This window comes from Stegodyphus dumicola, chromosome 11, assembly GCF_044657685.1.
Source record: "Stegodyphus dumicola isolate Sdum_Otavi_A_Nest chromosome 11, ASM4465768v1".
Classification (NCBI taxonomy): Eukaryota; Metazoa; Arthropoda; class Arachnida; order Araneae; family Eresidae; genus Stegodyphus; species Stegodyphus dumicola.
Genome location: NC_140778.1, coordinates 72,654,570 through 72,674,366, shown reverse-complemented (window position 1 = coordinate 72,674,366; position 19,797 = coordinate 72,654,570). Strand labels below are relative to the sequence as shown.

The 19,797-nt window shown below is 34.5% G+C and overlaps 1 protein-coding gene across 1 annotated transcript in view; it reads right to left on the bottom strand.

Annotated features, from left to right (window-relative positions):
• Window positions 1-8,667: 8,667 nt before the first annotated feature.
• The window catches only part of Gad1 (glutamate decarboxylase), a 111,173-nt gene continuing 100,043 nt past the window's right edge, over window positions 8,668-19,797 (bottom strand). The window contains exons 11-13 of the mRNA XM_035364643.2: window positions 17,749-17,806; window positions 11,402-11,491; window positions 8,668-11,308 (exon numbers count right to left, since the gene is read on the bottom strand). Coding sequence (XP_035220534.1) covers window positions 11,135-11,308; window positions 11,402-11,491; window positions 17,749-17,806 — 322 coding nt within the window. The 3' untranslated portion in view covers window positions 8,668-11,134. The remainder of the gene's footprint in view (window positions 11,309-11,401; window positions 11,492-17,748; window positions 17,807-19,797) is intronic.

Below are 19,797 nucleotides of genomic sequence, written 5' to 3'. Positions count from 1 at the left end.
CCTTTATTTTTTGTCTAATAATATAATTATTGCTTGGCTGCAGTTTGAAAAATACTTCCGTAATCTACTTAGCTGCTGAAAATATAATTTATTCTTAATTTTTGACAAGCACTGTAAAATATTATCTCCATATTATTATTTAGCCATCATGGATTGGGAACAATTTTTACATTTTCATATGTGTTCTTTATGAAACTGGAAGTGTAACGAAACTGCCTCTGCACATAAATGAACTTTCTTCTTCTTCTTTTTTTTTTTTTTTATTTTTTTTATTTTATAGATTTACTATCCATTTTTGAATGTTGCCAAATCTACGTAAGTATATTGCGTTTTAATTCTGCAGTTTACTGCATTTTAATTCTGCTGAAAACATTTTGACAAATAAATTTTTCTATATTTTATATTAGATTTTACGCTTTGGGAGAGAGAATAGTTGATCTGTTCTGTGCCAGAGAGACTTTTTAAATTACATTTGTTTAAATCAGCGAAGAATGCATTTCATAACGCAATCCATTTTCATAGCCAAAATAGTTAAACAGTAATAGCAGTTTCTGTATGTTTGTAATGATAATAACTTGATCCAAGGGTGTTTACCCCCCCTCCCCCAAATAATGTGCTTGCTATTGTGGAACTACTTCCACTTACAAGGAAGTTCTTCCAAACTTGAGTTCTCAATTTTATATTAAAAACGGAGTTTTTGATTTAACCTGATTTGCACGTAGATGATGCGGTCGTTATACTTTTCGATGCTGACGTTAACGCTGAACATGTTATTGGCCGTTCGAAAAAAACGACTGATTGCCCTTGCTTTATGAGCATCTTAGAAGAAAATGTTTATACTCTGTAATTCGGTGCTCCATCTATCGGCTGTGCTGGGGTTAAATTGGTAGGAAGTTATTTTAAAGGCCTTTTTCAAATAGAATAAACCACAATAGAGCACATACTGTAAACATTCTCTCGAAAATTTAAAACTTCATTAAATTTTCCAAAAACGTGCTGCGTCGCCTAATAAATGGATTTGTGTTTTTTCACTTCCCTATCACATTAAATTTTTACAACGTTATATACTTGTAAATGAAAAAATCATTTTAAGTTTTTTTTTTTTTTTTAAAATTTAGTGTTGTTTTCTTCTAATTTAGATGTTTACCGTAAACGCATTATCTACTTTCCAATAAAGTGTGACTGGCACTTATCCCCTGAATTCTAACTGGATTTGGGAGGAAAAGGTAGATGAACATGTACACTCAAAAGGAAAGAAATAAAATTAATGCTATACTCCTTTTTATTTTATGTAGCAAAAACAAAGATTAAAAAAAAAAAAAAAAAAAAAAAAAAAAATACTAATAATTTTAAACACCAAATTCAGTCACTCAGAATACTCTGGAAAAAAAATGTAAAATATATTTTTATATTACTCGAAAGAATTTTTTTTTCTGTACAATGCTGTCTTTTCAGACACCCTAGAAAAAAAGTGTACCTATAATTTTACTATCGAAACTTGTTAACTAAGTATTTTATTTTGAATTTAATCTGACAGATTCATCGCGCCTCTTTATCGACATATTTGGTTTCAGATTTCAGATTTTATGTTTCATTTACTCTTTTTATATTTAATTTCTGTAATAAATATCTTGTTACAAGTAAAATTTAATTCTGAATAAATAAAGTGCACGTTCGTAAGTTATTTCCAGGTTAAATAAATGCATGTCACGTTATAAGGTATTTCTCCCGTCTTTTTAGCGAGTCTTCGTGGTGTAGTGGTCTGCACGCTCAGCGCATAATTGAGAGGTCCGCGGTTCGATTCCCGGCAAAGGCGTTGCATATTTTCCCATCTTTCCTGCTGCCAAAAAATACCTAATGTCTCTACAACGTATTACAAATCTAATATATGCAATGCATCCGACTCGTAACTTTTGTATTGCACCCAAGAGTTAAGGTTTCTTTACTTTCTGTAACCTAAGGTTAAAAGAAAATTCGCCCAACGTTCACCTTTCAAAACACTGCAGTCTATTCTTTGAAGTTTATTGCAATCAAATTCTTTACGCTTTTCTGTTGTAAATGTTTTTATTTTTGCAAGTTGCAAATAATTTTATTTTAACTTTCTGTCAACTTGATTGCCAAAATCAAATAAGTAGGATATATCGTTTTTGACTTTTAGTTCTAAATTATCCTTTTATTTGGTGGTATAAATACATACCACGGTATGACTATTGTCTCTTGATTACACGGAAAATATTTGAAATAAAGATTTTACCCAAGACAATGTTAAGCTGCAAAATGTGAGATTTTAGAAGATTATGAAAGTGCTAGGGAAATTATACCCTCAGGAGCTCACTCTTTGGGAGTACAGATGTAGCAAACTTCGAGAAACCCTAGCCTTTCGAAGGATCAGCCTCTTTGGTGAGACGGTACCCACGCTCTTGTAGCTAAGGATCTTTCCTTCTTTCCTTTTTTATTTGCCCTTATCAGTTCTTTTCCCATTTTTTTATCTTGTTTACTTTTTGAAGGTTGGGGATCAAAATGAGATTATGTTAAATCTCTTTGTTTCTAGTTTCTCATGGAGAGAAAACTGCCTACGCATTTGCTATGCGTTGTGACTCATAAGTCTGGAAAGGAGGGTCCTGGGAAGCTCTCGGTGATGTCGGTCCTGGTCATTGAGGGACGAGGTATTGTCCCCAACAAACTGCTTTGTCTCCTGCTTCAGAATAAAACGGGAAGCATTTAGTTGTCTCCGCTAGTATTTTTCGGCTGGCCACTCATCTTTATGTCATTGGCTTGGGGATAAGCTTTCGGGAAAGCTGACTGTGGGGTTTCAGATTGCGTATGCCCGGCTACAACATAGTATACAGGGTTAACCAGGTATATACGCAGTCTGAAGTCCCGCTGTCAGATTTTTCGAAAGCTTATCCCCAAGCCCTGTTGTATTTCACACTTCTTTTGCAACGTGTTGTAAAGAAAAATGTAAGTTTTCTTTACAAAAATTGCCTAGGCGAAACTTGCGATAGTGTGAGGTATGCAGCTAAAAAGATGGTAATGGAATGGAATGATCCAACTTAATATACGTTGTAGGTAAAAAAAGGAATTCACGGAGTTGGTGCAACAGAACACTCTGGTAATAAAATAGAACAAAAACAACTTTTTCTATAATGACTAGAGTTCATTATAACCGTCTCTATTATTCTCCCCCCCCAAAAAAAACTATGCATTTTATTCCTCATTTTTAGCATATATACTAAAAAATTTTCAGCACTCAAACGGTTAATAGGGCAGACTCAGAATTCTCATGTTTTGAGGAATTCGCAGAAGAAAGTGTAAAAAAGGGGCCTATTAGTGATGCAGTTAATGCAATCACAGATATTATTATTCAGGCAGCTACACTCTTTATAGTTACTTCAGTAACAAAGCTTTCTAAGTACACAAAACCATGGTGAAGTTATGAATATCACAAAGGCTGAGACAACAGAGAAAATGTTGTGGAAGTTTTCATAGATATCCCACTTTTTCAAAAGCTACAACTTCAAGAAAGCCAAAGCAAAAGCAAGGAAAGTAAGACACCATAGCCAGTTTTATGGATGGATCTCATGTGTATCATCAATTAATATCCTCTACGCCAAGTAAAAGAGTGGAAAGAGATAGAAAAGCGTGCGGAATATATAAAGACCACTCACCTTCCTAAAAGATGGCCGAGCGATTAGCAGCACGGAAGAAATAGCGAACACATTGGTGAAACATTTGCTTCCGTTTCTTCCAGCACTAATTACTCACCAGAATTTCTTTCTGTTAAGCTACGCTCCGACAGAAATTCCATTTCATTCAATCTTCGAGCCTTACAGTGTTGTTTTCTATGCTCGAGTTAAAGATAGCCTTGCTGCAGTGTAGACTCGTAAAACCATGTCGACATGCTATTAGTTATGAAATGGTGAAGCAACAGTCATGAAGTCATTGACTGCCCTTCTCGCTCTTTATAAATGGAGAGGATGGAAGAATTATACCTTCCCCATTGCATGGAAGATAGCTGTTATCATTCCCATAACTAAGCCAGGGAAAGACCCGGAAAATCTCTCGAATTATCGGCTCATCACACTTACGAGTTTCTTGTGCAAATTGTTTGAAAAAATGGTAAACAGTCGTCTAGTCTATTTCTTGGTAAAGAATCATATAAACGTGCCTTATCAGAATGGTTTTCGTAAGGGAAGATCCGCCAAGGATAACGTGTTACTTTTGAAAACATACCTTCACAAAGCCTTTGTAAAATTAAACCATCTTGCCTATCTTTTTTGGCATAGAAAAGGCTCATGATAAGGCATAGAGATACAGTGATTCCCTGACAGCGGCTGGCCCGGCAGTCTGCCAGTTGGTCTATTTCTTTCAAGGTCTATGATCCTATGATGATTATGTCCCTTTACGCAAGCACGTGTAGCAGTTGTTCTGAGTCCATGAACCAATTCTTCGATTTTAGAGCCCAATTGGGGATGCACCAAACTGTCGATGTGTGGTATCTGATGAAGAATGCCACTTAGTTCTGGGACAGATCATCATTGCATCCGGGTATGGAGGCCCCCTTAGTCAACGGCACAAGTCTACTCTCGTTATCGATGGACACACTTCCCTTTTGCAAGTATTATGGTTTAGGAAGCTATAGTCAACGACACCGATCCGCTTTAGTAGTGTGGTGAATGTGGATGAAATCCTATGGCCCCATGTTTTCCCATTCCCGGCCAGAATTCACGTGCGTTCTTTTCAGCAGGTAATATCGAATTACCTTAAGCAGGTAATATCGGCACCACTGGTTATCGGAAGCCTGTATCAGTGGCAAAAAGCAGGCAATATCGGCCGCACACGGCTCGGATTAATCAGAGCTGCTTATATCATCCAACTATTTCTATGGCTTGTCCTCGCTCCGGATATGTTACCTTTTGAGTATATACGTAACCATATGAAAAAAATGGCGGCTGCTATATTGCAGTATCCAGAATTTAAAACACACTTACCAATAAACTTGACTCCATTTATTGCAAGACAATACTAAGCGTCTGTTCGATTCCAGGCCGAGCAAAACTGCAGCACATAGTGAAGCATGCGGCAAGGCAACATGTTATAGAAAATGACTGGACTACGTATTAAAAATCCACCTGTCATTGCACAGCTGTTTTTTGTAATCATGTGGATAATATAAATCTTAAAGTAATTTTTGATTTTAAGTTGTTATCATGCATATGTAGAAGACATCCAATGCCCCTCGTAAAGTAAATAATTTTCTGGAAACATTTTCAACTCTGCTGATAACAGAATTCTATAATCCCAAAAACTTATTTTTAATATGGTTTCTCTTAAAATAATCATTTCATTCAGCAAAATATTTTGAATGCTTCAATAAGTTAAATACAGAAATCCCATGCAATTATATGAAATATTCCATGGTTATTAGTAATTAATTGTTACACAGACCAGTTACAAAATTAATCACGAGTTCTGTATTACAGCAGAAACAAGGAATTAATTTTGTAATTTCTTTCTTAATCTGATGAAAATCTGTTTGAAATCTCTTAGAAATTAACACAGAAAAGTGACTTAAATTAACGAATTCATTCTTGAACTTTGAGTATAAAGATATAAAGTATTATGCATTCATTTGACTAAATTATAATAAATATTCTGTTGTTGAAATTTTGAATCTGCGGGAATCATACAAAGTGCTAGATTTTATATTTACATCTATTCGACGCTCAATACTGAAACAATTAAAAAAATTCCATATCTTATTTTGAGAAATGAGGTTATTGTAAATGTTTACTCAGTGTCAGTGCCCACCAGCGGCCGAGCGGTCGCTGAACACTGGTAGTTCGGTCCGAGGTTCGAATTCCGCGAACGGGCTGGCTGCATGGGCGTTTTCGTGGTTTTCATCATGTGTAACGTGCATGCGAGCCAGTTTTCCTTAGAAAGTCCTCCACGAAGGCATTCTTCCCATTAGGGCAGATAGCCCTCAAGGCTTTGCCATAATCACACACACACACACACACACACACACACATACTCAGTGTCAGTATTTGAGGAAATAAGAGCATTTATTATAAAACAGAAAATATAGCTTTAGAATTCATTTACCTATTTATTTACTTAATGATGTTAATATGGAATGTTAATCTGGTATCTAGTTATATTGCATTTATTACATTTTGCCAGAGTTCTGTGGGTCTGAAAGTTTCAAGCAGAGCCAATCAATGAGCTAGCTTTCATTACATAACAAGTCAAAATACATGCAAGCTTGTAAGTATCGCTTTTTTATGTTTTAATATTAGTTGTTATATAGTTAATATATTTTATAGTTATATGTAGATAATATTAGTTATACAAGTATATTAATACTAGTAGCTACGCGGCCAGCCTTCGTCTGGCTTTTAAATGTACCGGAAAAATGCCTGAAGAGAATATTAAACTTTAAATTTAAAAACTGCGCAGAATTATCGCCGTCATTTTTCAAAGTGGCAACAGTGCTGATTTTCAACAGTCAGCAGTCTAGTATACAATTGAATAAAAAACTGTTGCCAAAACCACATTTCTAAAAGAATGAAACTATTAAAAATGATGGGATAAAATCGAAAAGACGAAATAAAAAAGTCTGATTCGAATTTTGAAAAAATCGCTCCAAGGTGCACTGGCTCTTGTCTAGATGCACCTAGTATATACCAAATTTCGTAGCCTTGGGTCTATTAGCTTACGCGCAGTACGAACAAAAGACACACAGACTCTTTCTTTTATTATATGTCGAGATTAGTTATTATATTTTATATTAGAGCGGGTTCATGTTTCTTTAGAAACTGAATTAAAATGTAGATTAGGACTCTGTCGTATACGAGTTACTGCAATTTAAATTACAATAAAATTTCTCTAAAATTACCACTTACGTTTTCGGAAAATTTTAGTTTTTTTGCGCAGGATTTTAGTTTTTTTTTTTTTTTTTTTTTTTTTTTTTTTTTTTTGGTGCAGGCTTAACGAATATAACTATTGACAATGTTCAGTATCGTTATTTAATTATGTTCTCAGAAATACTGGTTACTTTCAGAAGGGAGTACCATGAGAGGTTGCATTATGTATTTATTTATTCGTGTTATTAGTATAATTATTTTCTAACTCCATCGTTTTTCAAAAAGAAGCAGAAGTCGAAGCACTAACTGAAAAAAGAGTGAAAAGAGGAAGAAGAGAAGAGAAGTCACTTTGTTTTAAAGAGAATTTATGCTTAAGGAAGGGAGGCGTTTGGATTTTCTATACATTCACCTCCAAGAATTCTTACAATGCGCAGAACTTCAAATAATAGACCGTTGATACAGGTATAAAAATTAAATTGTAATCTAATTTACTCTATATCAACTTAATCAGATATAACTGTTTATCCTGCTGTTTATATATGACTTTTACAGGTACACTGCGGAAAAAAAAGGGGGACAGTTCTATATCTCCCGTTCTACTGGCCCGATTGACAAAATTCAAATTGCGTTTTTCATGTCTTGAAAGCGCGACTTAAGATATATATTAGATTTATATATAGCATTGCTGTAACATAGGTATTTTGACACAAAATTGGACTTTTCCTGAAATAACATATCAATTTTTATCCATATTTCGATTCTACGACTCAAATTATTCAGATGTCACGCAGAAACATCGTTAAATTGCATTCGATAATGGTCAAGATGGATATTTGCGTTGAAATATGATGCCTGAAAAATTTCGCGATTACAATACTTCCTTTTTGCTTCGTACAAGGAAGTAATAAGTAAACTTAATTTTATCACGTATTTTTGAAATATGTAACTTTTGTTGCCATTTGGTAAGAACTGCGTTCATAAACATGTTGAGTTACATCATTTTAAGCATGGTGTGTCTAATTTTGAGTCACTTCTTCAGCACAAAAACTGAATAGTATAAGCTCAATGTATGAAATTCTGTAGTAGGGTTATTATAAGAAACTCTGTTAGAAACGAATTCTCTTGGCTAGGTTATAAGGTATTCCTCCCGCTTTCCTAACGTCCTTCGTGGTGTAGTGGTTCTGCACGCTGGGCCGGTATTCCAGAGGTCCGTGGTTCAATTCCCGGCGAAGGCGTTTGATATTTTTCATCTTTTCTGCCCCTAAAAAAATCCGAATGACTCTACAAGTGGCGTCCGAACTAAAAGGGTTGTGGATGATGATTCTCCGCACCCAGGATTTGGCGACTAGGTCCCCTAAAACCCTAGTCGCCCTTTAAAAAGGGCAGTATATAAGGTATTTCTCTCACTTCCCTAGCGTGCCTTCGTGGTGTAACGGTAGCACGCTGCGTCGGTATTCCAGAAGTCCGTGGTTCGATTCCCGGCGAAGGCAGTTGCATATTTTTTCATCTTTTCTGCTTCCAATTAACCTAATGACTCTATAAGGTAATTATTAAATCTATTTCACATTAGTTTTACAGATTGTTTCACTGCTGTAATTTGCAGTGAATTGATTGAAAACCCAATAAATGTCATTTCTTTTCTCGTCGAAATTCTAAGGAATTTAAGAAAAAAATTCTAAGAAATTTTCTTAAAATTCATACTTATTTTTTAGGAAAAGCACGTGAAATTTTCTTCGAGAACGTGTAATTAATTTACTTTGTGAATGTGTAGATTTGTAAGTAAAAAGAAACAATAACGAAGTCCACAATTAACGGTATTTATTTCCTTCTAAAGCACTGTGAGTGTTTACACTGGAGAATGCGGCACAGATAATAACATTCTCTGTTAACTTATTGTTTAAAACAATGATTTAAAGCTAGGAACATTGGAACTGGGAAAACGACAAACTACGTTAGATCTGAATAAGATCTTTTCCACAATTAATGCACTTTTATTTCGGATGAATTAAGACAAGAATCCAAGAAAGTAATTACAATCAGAAAAATGCATCTATTAAAACATACAATGATCAAAATATTTTCCAGCAATGCATTGTATTGCTAAGTGTGAGAAAGCGCGTGGGTGCAAAGATGGCCAAATGTGCATGGGTTCAAAACTGGTATTACTGACATGAAATTCTTGGGTTATCTTCGTTACATTTGTAGGTGAAATATGCAGCTTTCGAATTTGGGAAATATTGCTGGGACATACTAATTAAAAATATCGTTCTTTCACTACGTGCATTAGTTGAGATTCATGAATGATTTATTTCTGGAAAACATCGAAAAAGACACAATAGATGTTGCCTCTTTTGAAAAATATTAAAGTCAGAAATGCGAGTAATTTAGTAACTCTTAAATGGAGCTGTATTAACTCAAAGCACTCCTAATTAGAAGTTTTTTCATATGAGAGGAGTATGTAAAGTGAATATTGGCAGTGTTAACAATTAACTAACCATGTATGTGCTTGAAACAGCAATTAAAATGTGTTCACTTAAGCCTTTCATTTTAATCATGTTAGTTGGAAACAAATTTAAACAAGCCATCAACAAACATATCTTTAAAGAGATGATCTCGATACGAATTATTTAAGAATTCAACTTTTGTTAGAGTCTAACTTTACATTAACAACGTATAATCTGTGTAACTTTCACTCTTTCGAGAAGAAAGTTCTCTGTAAATAAATGGCCATCTCTGAAACACTGAACAGGACACACATGTTCATTTATGATATTCATATTTAACATCTGGACGCTCGTAGACGAACACTATTAAAAACGTATGCATTCGCAACAAGTAACAGCAAACATAACAAAATTACTGTCAATCTAAATGGGACTACATTATATTCTGATAGAATATAACGTAAATTGAACATAGAACAATAAAATCATTTAAAAAGATCAAGTAAATGCATTTTGTAAGCAAACAGCAATGAGAAGTTCTGTCATACAATGAAAGTAAAAAACGTTTCACTCATTTCTGGAGAACCTTGATGTTCAGGGCTCTATTCTAAAAAATTCATCTTCCTTTTTTTCAAAAATATGATAGTATTCAAAAATGGTTCTTTCACAATGATTAAGAAATACATTTCAGGTACAAATATTTTATCTAAATATAATAAAAAACTTTTAAACTGTCCCACGACTAAAACTATCAAAGAGAGCGCAACAAAATTTATGAAACTTAATTATAAATAGATGCTTTTCCGTGGGAAAAGTTTGAAATGACAATACATGAATAGGCACTGAAATAACAAATAATGAACAGAGACTGCAGCACATGCTACACTTTTCAAGAATATGATTCCTAAGAATATTGCTAATTGCTGTCCCTGCCTGAATAAATTCAATTCTCTCTCAATATAAACATTTAAATATATTTATATAATTATATTATTTCGTTTTTATCAACATGAAATACTTACAATATATTCTAAATACATTTATATACACACAATACGACAACTAATATTTCGACTGGAGTACATAAAATAATCTCCTGTGAAGAATTAGTGCTTTACGTTAATTGACACTGACCTGTCTATATATATATATATATATATTTGTAATCTTATATCGGTGTATGTATTTATGTGTATATATATATACATATATATATGTATGTGTATTACTTGTATACATAATATATACATTTGTTAATACATATATACATATATACACACGCGTGTCTATGAATGTATGTATGCATTATATAACTACCACGACATAAATTCACTCTCTACTATAATCACACCCATGTGTTAAACACGAACACATACAATCAGAATGAAGAAATCTTTTATGCGCCAAAGTTGGAATCAATTCATTCTCTTACACTTTGGCACCACTAAGTTTTGGAAGACAGTGGATTTTGTTGCTGATGATACACATCATCAAACGCCCTGCACAATGACAAACGACAAAACAAACAATTGGCACTCACGTCATTTTATCGCATCTAACTGTAAGTTCCATCCTCCAAAATACTGAAATCAGTGTAATGGAGGTCCTTGGATGTAACATTCCTACAAAAGTTCTATTAAAATTTCAGGCATACGATCGTTTCATCTGAATTTTTAAAATGCAAAAAATTAAGCAAATTTGTCAAAAATGATGATTATTAAAATGATTTGGGCCCAATTTTTAACCGTTCTTTTCTATATGTACGACATTCACTTAAGCAACAAACATGAAACAAACATGAGTGAAACTACTCAAATGTTAAGTTTACAGATCGTGGCCGAGACGATCCAGCTCGTCGAGCATGAAGTCAATATCAGATTCTTGGACAGCTGCGTTAGAAATAATACTCCTGAAGAAGTTGGGTATATCCCCTAAAGGTTGGTAACCTATCATCAGAGTTCCAGCATTCATCATGCGACCCTTGAGTTTGGCTGTTAACTGCAAATACAAAACATGATTGCAGAAAGATACTTAAATGGTGGAACATGTCATATAATATAAGACAAAAAACTACATTTTGATCCATTTTACCTCTCCTAGGATTTCTGCTCTTTTGGGGGAATGAGGCATATTTCGTAGACGTTTTGGTATATACCAGAAGGACACATTGGTGCATTCAGGCTGAAAAAAAAAGAATGTTTTGGATATTTTATGCTTTTTACATGAATACATTATTCATTTAAAGCAAAAACGTCCCGTAATCTCGACCTAATATGGACTAAGATGGTGACAAGTCATCGAAAATGTGGTATAAGGTGTGGTTTGTTCACAACCTCATAATAACTGACTGCATATTACTCTATTGCAATTTCTAGCATAATAACAGGTTGTACAAAAGGAAAACAGTTCAACATTTTCATTTGCACAGACAGCATAACACAACACTTGTAACACAACACTTTAAAATTGTTAAGAATGTTATTAGTTCATAATTATTCTTATTATTGTTAAGACGTTATTAGTCCTTTACAATTAATTGTTAATTAATTGTTAAGGACTAATATTAGGACTAATATTATTAACAATTAATTGTTAAGAACTAAAAAGAATAACATACAAAACTGAAATTATTAATAGTTCTTTGCAGAAAATAAATTCGTGGTGCATAACTATCTGCTACACTCATTTCATCCTAGTGCAGCTTCATCGCTTAGACGACGGAGAAACAAAGTGTCCATAGCAGACGTACCTTGCTTCTCCAAGTAGTGAAGCATTCCTTCAGTTCTTCATCATGAGCCATTTTTTTGACTTTTCCGTTGTCTACCATCTTTTCATCTTCCGCTCCAACTTCATTTTCGTCTTCCTTCTGTTTCACTAGCGCATCTAGCTATGTCTCAAACGTTCACAGTTTTTTCCTTGCCCAGTTCATTCCCAAATAGCTTTTTCGAGGCCTAAATTTTCTTCAATAAATCCACTATTTCATAATTTTCTGACTTCTCTGCTTTTTTTTTAAACTCGCTCCTTCAATAGTCCAGCTACTTCTCCAGAAACGAACTAGGCTTATATTCTCGACTTCATTCCAAGATTACCAAGATTAAGATATTTATTCTACTACGTTCAACATGTCCATTTTCTTTAGTTTATCGATCTTGTAACGCTCCTCTGTTGCTGAGTTAAGAGATATGTGTGTAATTCTTCTTCCTTCTAAAAGGGCGTGGTTCATTGGTTGACATACTAATCATATTAAGAGGGGTAAACATGGCTACTGTGTTTTCGTCTCATAATTGTTTCTCATCACGACGGAATCAAGTACTGTAAATAATGAAAAGTACTCTCCGTTGCAGATTATTTGTTTGAGGAGCTTTCTTACCTAAGGAACAAACTACTGATAAAACTAATCCTTAAAAGTGGGTCTATTCATCTATGCACTTGAATGATTCTTATTCAAAGCAAGCAGACAGTAGAAGGTATTAGTCCCATCAGAGCATGCGTTTTTAAACACCCCGGGGATTATTTTATAAGCACTAGTTTAAGCTGATGGATATGCGGTGTTTTACATGCGCAGATTATAACACTTTCCTTACTTCTTTTAGAGCCGGACGCCATCCTTCCTGCCATGGATGTAAGTGTTTTCAAAAGCAGCAATCGGAAATTCAGACCAGTTATATATAGTTGTAACTTTGATCCTAAGATAGACCCTCTCTTTCAATTAATCTATGGAAATTTCCCTTGCATTTGTTAACATTTTCAAAGTCAGCAGATAGTATTTTTAGCCCGAAACGTTATACTGTGTGTTGCTCTAGTGCTTCTTCCACCTGTGGAGCCACCCGAAACTAGCGGTAAATCCAGGCTGTTCTCCTTGAAATTCCTTGATGGCTTTGTATTGCAAAATGAATCCTAAGACGTTCTTGACAGAGTCCTGAGTGTTTTTGATTTCTCTTTGCTGCACGAACCTCGAAAAACAGCGCTCATTCACTTTCGTGTTTTTCATTTTTTTATAATTTTCTTTTTCCTTTAAATTATCAGTACATGCACATATCAGTCATCGAGACTGTATTTCAAACCTTCCCTTTCTCACCCTGCTATAGCAGTTCGTCTGCAATCTAAATGCATGATAATTTTATTAATGTTTTTCCCTTTATGCAGTCTCTTTAAAACTTCCAGTTTCATGCTAATTTGTTTCCTTTTTTTCTCGTTCAACATTTTCATTTGCACAGACAGCATAACACAACACTTGTGTACCGAGAAACTGTGTCAGATGAACTAAAAATTCAGCTTACAATAAGGCACAGCCCTAAACCTTCAGGCAATGCTGCTGAGAGCTAGATGCAGACAGAAATGTGAATGGTGATTGACAATGTCTCTATGACTGTCTGAAGCCACTTCGCTACTAGAATGAGGAATGAGTTAGATTCAAAGTGCCACGAAACGAATGAACAAAACCTATCACAAACTGCGTTAGACTGTTCCAAGAATCAGTATCACAAAGGGAATGATTCAAAAATTTCAATAATAGAATACCGTAACAAAACTTTGAACAGAACAGTAAAATATGCAGACATTCATTCGCATAAATGTGTACCGTACTTACAACTACTCAGTACCGTGACCGTGCGTGCGATGTTAGAAATTATTACAGTATAAATATTAATAAAATACCACAATATTTTAAAAGTAATGTTTTGTTTGACCAGCAGAAATTCATTTAGCGATTAAAAAAAAGATCATCGAGTTTTAAGGAATGTTAAGACGTCGGGAGTCGAGTTCGCGGGACTCTAGCAATATTTCAAATTATGAGAAACTTTACTCCTTAAAATAATTTCAAGGAGTAAAGTTTCTCATAATCTAAAAATTAAATTAAAAAATAAAATAAAATTTAAATTTTTTCTAAAGAAATTCTTTCTAAATTATTCACTAAAACTTTTTCAAAATAAAGTCATGAAAATATTGTCAAGAAGTTATTATGATACTAATTTGTAGCATGATCGCGAAGACTTGAGTACAGAAGAATTTTAGTTAGCTTATCTTAAAATTATATGTTTAATTTAACTGCGGAAGATCGATTATTTTAGTGAGAGATGTATTGAAGTTATTAAATAGAATAGTTGCTAGATTTTTGAAAACAAGGAACGTAAATAAGAGAAATTACAATGTAAAACCGACATTTTGTACCGACTGATTATGCTACAACACTTTTTAAAGATGTTCGGGAGAAAATGGTCTTTTCGAGCAAAGCACATTATCGTACTTTTGGTTGATAGAATCCTAAGGTTGGGTTAAGAATCTTATGTACTTTCCACAAGCATGTGCACACATAATAGGAATTTCAAGTTCGCTGCTTTATAATGTGGGTAGATATGATTACTAGTAGAAAAACAAACATTATTTAGAATTCGAATCTAGGGTGTCTGCTTTCCCCTATGTATCATACTGAATGGAAACTCCGCAGTAGCTGCTTTTGTTATTTACATTTCTCAGATTAGCTTAATAAGTATCTACATTTCTTACAGCATTTCACGGCTGTTTATTATACTGTACAGCTCTCCGTAGTATTTCTCAATGACGAGAGTGGGAGTTAAAAAATATAGATAGGTAGATACTGTATGAAGGACTGAAAGTACCTTTCAGAATGCTTTAAGCACTTACAAGAAACATACTGAATGGAAACTCTGCAGTAGCTGCTTTTGTTATTTACATTTCTCAGATAATTAGCTTAGTAAGTATCAACATTTCTTACAGCATTTCACGGCTGTTTATTATACTGTACAGCTCCCCGTAGTGTTTCTCAATGACAGGGGTGGGATCTCAAAATTATAAATAGATAGATACTGTATGAAGGATTGGAAGGACCTTTTAGAATGCTTTGAGCACTTACAAGATTTTTTTGCTCTTTCATAGATTTAAGCCTGTTTTTTCTCTTTTCTTCTTTCTCACTCTTGGTTTAGCTATACAATACCATGGTAAAACCCACAATGGAAAAATTTTTTGGTGCTCCCTTTCCCTGATGCCTTAAGCATGTGCTTATTTTCTTAAAGATTAATCCAGCTCCGATTATATAGGTGCCTCTGAAGAAGCCGATTTCGCTTTTTTGCATTTCTTACATGCATCTGAAGAAGAAAGGGTGTAGGGATTTTAAGTTTTACTAACGTTTATTTTATTTTAAAACTTTACTGTCCCCTCTTGTTTTCCACTTCCAGCTAGAATAAACGCGGTTAGTTTTAGTATTCAAACTGAGCTTGCAAACTGTTAAGTATTTAAGTTGTGGCTTTTAGCCAAGAAGGAGTTAGAGAGAGACTTCTCGCTATCTTATTTCACACGCGCTTTTCAGTCAGCCGCTGTCCGTCTTTAAAGCCAAAATTTAGTCCTCTTGATATTGAAGACGTACTGTAATTTTCTCGTGAGGCCCGGTAGAGCATCACGCAGCAGCACCACAGGTCCGGGTTTAGATCCCCGGGCTGGGCAAGGTCGACTCAGCCTTTCATGCCTTGATTTACATCCTTTGGGTCGATAAAATGAGTACCAAGTTCGCTTAGGGACTAAACGCTGGGGATACTGCAACAAACTGACCACTTCTTCAGGATATATGCTTACGCACCCCAAGACTCACTATCAAAAAAGCAGATTTTGGGGCACTGCATGTCAGGACTCCAACATGTTTGCCAAACCCATTAGAAGAAATAGTAGTCCTGATAAGGGTTATTAATCATTTTCGAAATGAGCTGTGTTGGATTATTTAATTTTGACAATGCACCCTAATACAGGGTGCGGCAGGGAAACTTCCATATTTGAAACGCGCGCCATGTAGCGACATTTATTTCGAGAACGGTGGGTGGCGCTCATTGCAAAGAGTGGTGTCTAACGTTTTATGTCATGTAGGTTTAGTACCGATCATGCAGTGGACAAGAGAGAAGCGCGCTTTCGCCGTGGAATCATACTTTTCAACGTACTGCATTTTCATCCATATAAATTGGCAGTGGTGCAAAAACTTAATCCACTCGATTTTCTTTCACGAAAGAATGCATGCAAAGCTGTTCTTGGCAATATGCCTCATGATGCCCTTATGTTCTTTAGCGATGAGGCTCATTTTCATCTTTCCGGTTACGTCAATAAGCGCAAAACATGCACTACTGGAGTGGCACGAATCCCCGAGAACTTCACGAGCAGCCCCCTCCCATACAGAACGTGTGACTGTTTGGTGTGCATTGTCCAGAATAGGCATCATTGGACCATGGTTTCTTGGAGAATATTTCCCTGGACGTCTTATCTCCTTACGGGGCGATCTTCAGTGGCCAGAGCGCTCGCCTGGTTTAGCCCCGTGTGATTTCTTTTTGTGGGGCTATCTGAAATCTCTAACGTCTAAAGACCCTCGCTCAAATATATTCAAGCTGCTATCGACAACATACCCGTTGATATATAGTGTAAGTGGTAAAAGTGGAAAGAAACTTCAAAACTCGACTATCTCAATGCATTGCCACCATAATGATATTATTTTTAAATCGTAATAAAAAAACTTAAATGTTTCTCTATAACTTGGAAAAAAATAAAGCTGATATCGCTTATACTATTTGTGTTATTCATTTTTAAAATAAGGAAGTTTCTCTGCCTCACTCTGTACTATCTGTCCAAGAGAAGAGATACTTTAATAGAAAATATTTCTAAGTGAAAAGGATCTGTTATCTTACATATAGGAAAACATGAAAGCTTGGAAGTATTATTATAGTCAGCCCATTAACTCAGCGGAAATAGAGCTCAAAGAGAACTATAGGTGCTATAGCAACATTGGACTAACAGTATTTCTCAGTCTGAGTCACATTATCGTCAGTGAAAGCTCTTGAAATATGTTTAACTGTTTTTTAATTTTAAAAGCTAACTTCTACTATATTTTGTTTTTGCTAAATTACTAGCTTACTTACCTGAGTTTATTTCAGTCGCTTTTGCTAAATACTGTCATCTTTCATTCAGTACATATCGTAATACTATAAATTACGGACACAGTAATTTATATCATATAAACCTCAGGCATAGCTCAGGAATGATTGTGAAATATTTTGATATACATTAATTGTGCTAAAAAATGTCGAGGGACACAATTGAAAACATTTAGTTGGAATTTTGTAGTGCAGTTTTATTCAATAAAGACTTTAAAATTAAGTAAGGAAAAAATATTCAACTTTAAAGTACTTAATTTTTATATTTAATTAAAATCGTATTATATTACTGTTTTCAGTGCTGTAATGCATAAAATAAACTGTAAATAACTGCTTTTATTTTCGTCGAAATTTTAAAAGCATCTCTTTTACTAAAGGTAAATGTATCGGTTGCTATTTCAGAATTATTTTATAGGTGCATGTTAATAAATTCAATAAATAATTTTCCTTTTCGTTTTAAAAGACTATAAATATAAAACTAGAAAGCAATATTAAGATGTGATTGCTTACTTCCTCAAGAACTAGGTAAAATTTATCTTTCCTCTCTTTCAGCTTTTTAACCATGTACCTGGAAAGAAAAATTTAAAAATAAGATAAACATTGAAGAACATTCCTTGAATAATTAAGGTAAACATTATATGTAAAAGTAATCTAATTCTATTAGAAATTGAAATGCGTCGTAGTAATTATTAGACAAAGCATTGACATGCGTTGTTGATTAGCAGTTAGGTGGTAAATGGACAAAAGGTAGATGACAAGGACAAAGGTCTTGAGGTAGATGGACAAAAGGGAATTATCACGTCGTCAACTTCACGTCAATTATCACGTCAGGTGCTCTAAACTTACTGTAAAACCTTACCCAAAGAGAATTTCAGTTTGCTAAACAATTTTTTAAGCAACACAACCTGTCCTTTGTTCGTTACCTTCCAAAGCATTTCATGAAACGTATTTCAATCAAAGAGGGATAGATCGGACTGAGGACTCAAAAACTATATTATTTACAACTCATCCTCTCGTCAAAGCAAATGTTATGAAGTTTAACGACGTATCAATGCAAGTGTCTGACATTTTAAAGTGCATTGGCGCAGAGACTTAGACAGAAAGGAGCTGACGTTCTAAGCTTACATAACCTAAGATTTGGAGTTGACAAGGCAGCTGACAAGTAGGATGACAATCCCTTAAATTCTTAGTCTTAACTCTTCAGCGCCACCACTCACCAAAAATGTTTATGTAAGTAATATGTTTACGCATGGAGTAACAGAAACTTAATACGAGTAGGGTAAAGAATACTTCGTAGGCTAATAAAAAATTTTGGATTACATCATGTATAAGGTATTTCTCACACCATCTTGGCGTGCCTTCCTGGTGTAGTGGTCTGCACGCTGGGCCGGTATTCCAGAGGTCCGTGGTTCGATTCCTGGCGAAGGCGTTGCATATTTTTCATCTTTTTTGATTCCAAAAATACCTAATGTCTCTGCATATGAAAGAAATTTAGCTACGAGTTTTCGCTGTAAATGGCATAGTTGTCTTTATTTAATTATAGTGCAATACACTTATTCACCAAACATATACCAATTAGCATGAAATATTGCACTTTTAATTCCGTGATTTTTTTCATCCTTTTATGTTAGATAAGCATATTGACTTTTTGTTACTATTCCATTCAAATAACTAAAAAAGCAATTCATAAAAGTGGTATTCCTTTCCGCCCTATTGTATCAAATTTAGGTACTGCCTCGTATCCATTAGCTAAATATTTAGTTTCTAGATTTTCCACTCTATTAGACAATAACATTTACACCATAAAAAATTCAATAGAGTTTGTAAAAAAGGTTAAAAACATTTCTCCTCGTAATTTACTCATGGTTTCTTTTGATGTAAAATCATTATTCACCAATGTCCCAGTGGAGGGTGCATTAAGATGTCTAGAAACCAGACTTCGCGAATTTCATTTCTCTTGCATCGAAATTGATGAGCTAATTTCTCTCACTCAACTCTGTTTGAAACAAACACATTTTGTTTTCCAAAATAAATATTACAAGCAAACTGAGGGATTAGCCATGGGAAGCCCCCTCAGTCCCATCCTGGCTGATATCTACATGCATTATTATGAATCAAAATTGTTTGAAACTTTAAACTTCTCGGCATGGTTCAGTTATATTGACGATACTTTTACCCTGTTTGAAGGTAATAAAGATGATTTAAATAAAGTTCTTTCAACAATGAATTCTGTTGATCCTGCTATTCAGTTCACTTTTGAACTTGAGACTTGCAATTCTCTTCCGTTTCTCGACATTCTGGTCACACGTAACACATCCAACTTCAGTACTACAGTTTACCGTAAACCTTCATCGGTTTGCCTTCCACCACACTTTAAATCATGTCATCCGACTAAACAAAAGTTAGCCTCATTTTATTCCTATGTTTTCCGTGCTCTTCAAGTTTGCTCCTCCAAACTAGCCCTTGATGAAGAACTAAATTATTTAAAAGCAATAGCTATTGACAGGGGCTTTTCACCCAACATTATTAATCAAGCAGTTAAAAAATTCTCATCTCAAC